Raw genomic sequence first — 4271 nt, 5'->3', positions numbered from 1 at the left:
TATCGGCTGCCCCCGCCCCCCGACCCCCCACCCCTGCATGTGCCCCAACCGGGGATCAAACCCACAACCCAGGTATGTGCCCTGACTGCGAATCAACCAGCAACCTTTTGGTGCACAGTATGATGCTCAACCAACTGAGATACTCCAGCTGGGCCACTCATGTTTTTAAGTACAAGATAAATCTTGCCAAAATAAACCAGTTTCATAAGCAAATTATTCAATGACCAGATCATTGTTACACTCTATAAATCCACAAGACTATAATAAACATTTCAAAGATCAAGTTAACCTTCTAAGATAAAGACAGGTTTAACAAGCAAAACCGCTCTTCAGAAAACACCAAATTTAGACAATTTCAAGTGCGTGTAAAATTTTTGCCTTTTTAATAAGCACAGAGCCAAATACAGAATTGTTTTTATCTCATTTTTGGAATTAAATGTGCCTACTAAGTCCTCTACTCTTCCAACAAAACTCTTCTGTTTTTATCCTTCTTCCTAGTGAGATACAATTCTTTCTTTTTCTGTAGTATTTAAACTGGGTCAAGTCATTCTATATCACAGTTTATATGACATTTCTTCTGCTATTTTAAATACTGTACCATAGTGATTCCTAGAGAGCATCATATCATACTTTTATGAAAGGGAGAAAATTTCAGTCTTATATTTCAACATACCATAGATAGATTTCCCAATAACCCTGAAGACTGTGTAAACCGGGGAGACCTCCCTCCCGTTCCAAGAATGCAGGAAACATCTGGCTGCCTGAGAAAGCTTCGGTTTGGTGGAGTAACTACAAACAAGAAGTTAGTAAAAAGAATCCAGAGTGCATAAGCACTGATATGAAAACAGAACAAGCAAACAAACAATAAAGAACAAATAACATTCAGTTTTCAATTACTTCAATTATAAGCAAATAAATACTTTACATATTCATTTCAAATGAAGAATTTAACTTATTTTGGTAATATTGAGCCCATCAAGAAAAATTTTACTGCAAACAGAGATGCTTTCATTATAGCATAACTGAGCAGTAAAAAAGAACACTAATGAGTCAATGGATTCTTCATATTCTAATTTTATAAAATAGCACACTGAAGAGGCAGTACAGTGTAGAGGGCATGGCCTTTGGAGTATGCAGATCATTATTTGAATTTAGGTTCCAATACTTACATACTTACTTGGCTATGTTATAAGCATTAATTAACTTCTCCAAGTCTCACTTTCAGTTGTGGCAAAATAGAGATAATACCTACTTCACAGTTATTGTGTATTTATGTAAAACAGAGTTACAAATAACAACTGCAATCGTTATTACTTGTTCTTAATTATTGATATTTCAACCAATATAATTTATGTGTATCATCAGTGTTAGCTACTACTACTACTACTACTACCACTATTAAATGCTTTATAAGCAGAAAATCTTACAAGGCGGTCGAAATGAGCTGGGAGTTCGAGGGGTAACCTGGTTTCTTGGAGTGGTATTGGCAAAAATTTCATCTTGGGATGCCCGAACTGTAGGAAGTTAAGAAATATTTTCCATGTACAAAATACACCATTAAAGTTAGAATTAACCATGTTTACACTATACAAAATATATGAATACATTTTTCAAGGACAAGGGATTTTATGTCTATCATGTTTTCTATGCAAAGAATAAATAATTCTCTCTACCATTTAAGTTCTCAGATTTCAGTCTTAGATTACTGCACACTGAACTAAGAGTTCTTAGTCACATTTCAAATTAAAAAAAAGATAATCTAATCTCAGCAGAAGCTAACCACAATATGACAGTTAGCAGTAAAATGGAATATCCTTATTTTCAGGGAGACATAAATCTTAATCTCACTGAATTTCAGCATACTTACCAAATAGCATATCTGAGAAATCAAAAAATATTTTCTGCAGCATTTTATTATTACAGCTAGTGTTTAACACCTCTCATAAAAAGAAAATTCTATAATCCTGATCCCAAACATGCTGCAATTTTTATAATGATACTTAAAATGCAAAGGATACTTAAAACTCTTTTTTGAGCACTCTGTTTCCGTGCAGTCCGTGTCACCTCTGCCTCCCGGATCACAGGGGATGGCATCTCTCCAAAGCCACTCCTAAAACAGCATAATCAAGCTCATGTGAATGAAATGAGAATGTAGCATTTGCACAGAACTTTATCATCATGATTGGAGCAAAAGATCCTGAGTTAGTCAAGGTATAGATCATCACAGTAGTTATGTCTTTGCTTTTTGTTGTTGTTGTTAATTCTCACCTGAGGATATATTCCCCCCACCCCCCCCACCCCGCCCTGTTTTTAGAGAGTGGAAGGGAGGAAGGGAGCGGCAAGAGAGAAACAATGATGTGTGAAAGACACACTGATTGGTTGCCTCCCGCACATGCCCCAACCGGGGCCAGGGATTGAACCTGCAACCAAGGGAACTGAACCCTTCGGAGCACAGGCCCATGCTCTAACCACTTAGCAATCTTGGCCAGGGCTCATCTTTGCTCTTTTTGTTGACAATGCCCTTCCAGTTCTAAATCCTGCTATCCCTCAAAGTCCTGCTTAAATTTTACCTGCACAAAGACTTCTTGGCTTTCTAGCATGCAGTACATTTTCTCCTTTGCAATTATTCCAATACTTGGAATGAGCTTTTCCTCCACTTAAAACCTTCAGATAACTACTGCTGACTTACAGAATCAAGTCCAAGTTTCCTCCCATGGTTTTTACAATCTGACTCCAGCTGACCAACTTCAGCCTTATAGTCAGTCACAAACATCACCCCCATCCAAACATAAACATGTGACCACTTAGCTACATAAGCATGCACTTTCATATCCACACACCTTTGTACACGCTTCCTTTACAGAGGCGGACGTTTGCCCCCTTGGTCCACCTGGTGAACACTTACTCACCAGACAGCCTCCAGGAGTCTGTAGACTCCCAGATCCAGGTGGCAACTTGGTTCTTCTATTAATAGCTTCCTAACTTTGACCACGTTCCTTAACCTTTTAGTCCAGTGTTATCTATGAGAAGAGGATCATAGCATCCATCCTCACAGGGCTGTTATGAAAATTACATGAGCTAAGAATATATTTGAAGTGTTTAAGGCACTCAACCTTTGGCTACTATTATTATTCAAAAATCCACTAGGTTTCCTCCATTGAGAGGTCTTCACGATTCCTCCCGGGACAGGGAGAGTTAACTGCTTCATTTCTTTTCCCACAGAGCAGTACAAAGCTGCTTGTACTGCTTGGTTGTCTCGTCCACGACAGACCTAATTCCCCGAAGGCCAAAACCTTGAACAACACCTTTGTCACGGCGGCTAGCTTAGTGTCAGGGTCCGAGGAAAACTCAAGTCCATCACTATCGCATGCTGTAACGTGTAATCTGAAAGTCTGAGATGAGAGTCCTAGTTCTGCTATTCACTGGCTTGGTGATCTCGGGCCGGTCACTGGGCATCTCGCACGCAGGGCCACCTTCCACCCCGTCCACCCCAGGAGCCGAAAAGTGCTCGGCAAAGGCGCAGAACAGACGGCAGAGCCGCCGCGGGATTCGCTTTCCCCGCATCCCTCTCCCACCCAAGCGGTCCTTCCTCCATCAGCTGCCGTCCCCCGGCCCGGGAAAGAGTCCTAGGGTCGGCCCGCGCCCTGCTTGGTCTCGTTCTGCCAACAAGCAGGAGGGACGAGTCTCCGCGCTCAGCAGACACCACCAGAACTGACCTGTCCATGGATACAGTCTTCTCCACCCAGAACCTTGTTAATTGGATTTCAGCTCAGCTACCGCGTTTCAGCCTTCCCGCTCTCCGGAAGCAAACCCTTCGACCCGGAAGCATATTCTGGCGGTGTCGCCTTAGAGGGGGCGGGGGGCGGGGCAGAAACTACTGCGAGCGCAGGGGCAACTTCCGCCTACACAGTAGGCTCAGACCCGATCCGCGCAGGCACGAAGGTGTGTCCGTGTGGGAGGCGGGGCTAGCCGGACAGGGGCGGGGCTAGTCAGGCAGGGGCGGGGCCTGACAGGGTTGAGCAGGCTGCGGGGCGGCCACTTGGCCTGACTGGCATTTGTGGGCGTGACCGAGGCGCCTGGTTGTCCTACTGGGAAATTTGACTTATACTGAGAGCTTAGAAAACACGTGAAGTCATTTCCTGACATTTCCTGAGAGAGAGAGAGAGAGAGAGAGAGAGAGAAAGAGAGAGTGAGCCTGCACTTGGAATACAGACGCGCAGGCTCTGCCCTATGCCTGCCTCGGGAGGTGGGGGTGGGGGGTGAGGGTGGGG

General features: G+C 43.3%; 1 protein-coding gene across 1 annotated transcript in view; it reads right to left on the bottom strand.

The window, feature by feature from the left end:
* Window positions 1-3835, bottom strand: part of NUP107 (nucleoporin 107kDa) — a 46340-nt gene extending 42505 nt beyond the window's left edge. The window contains exons 1-4 of the mRNA XM_005856604.2: window positions 3717-3835; window positions 2019-2110; window positions 1428-1514; window positions 674-789 (exon numbers count right to left, since the gene is read on the bottom strand). Of these exons, the coding sequence (XP_005856666.1) occupies window positions 674-789; window positions 1428-1514; window positions 2019-2110; window positions 3717-3724 (303 nt within the window). The 5' untranslated portion in view covers window positions 3725-3835. The remainder of the gene's footprint in view (window positions 1-673; window positions 790-1427; window positions 1515-2018; window positions 2111-3716) is intronic.
* Between the last annotated feature and the right edge of the window lie 436 nt (window positions 3836-4271).

The sequence above is a fragment of the Myotis brandtii genome, unplaced genomic scaffold (assembly GCF_000412655.1).
Source record: "Myotis brandtii unplaced genomic scaffold, ASM41265v1 scaffold1037, whole genome shotgun sequence".
NCBI lineage: Eukaryota > Metazoa > Chordata > Mammalia > Chiroptera > Vespertilionidae > Myotis > Myotis brandtii.
Note: the sequence above shows the minus strand (reverse complement) of the source record. Positions and strands in the feature narration are given on the sequence as shown.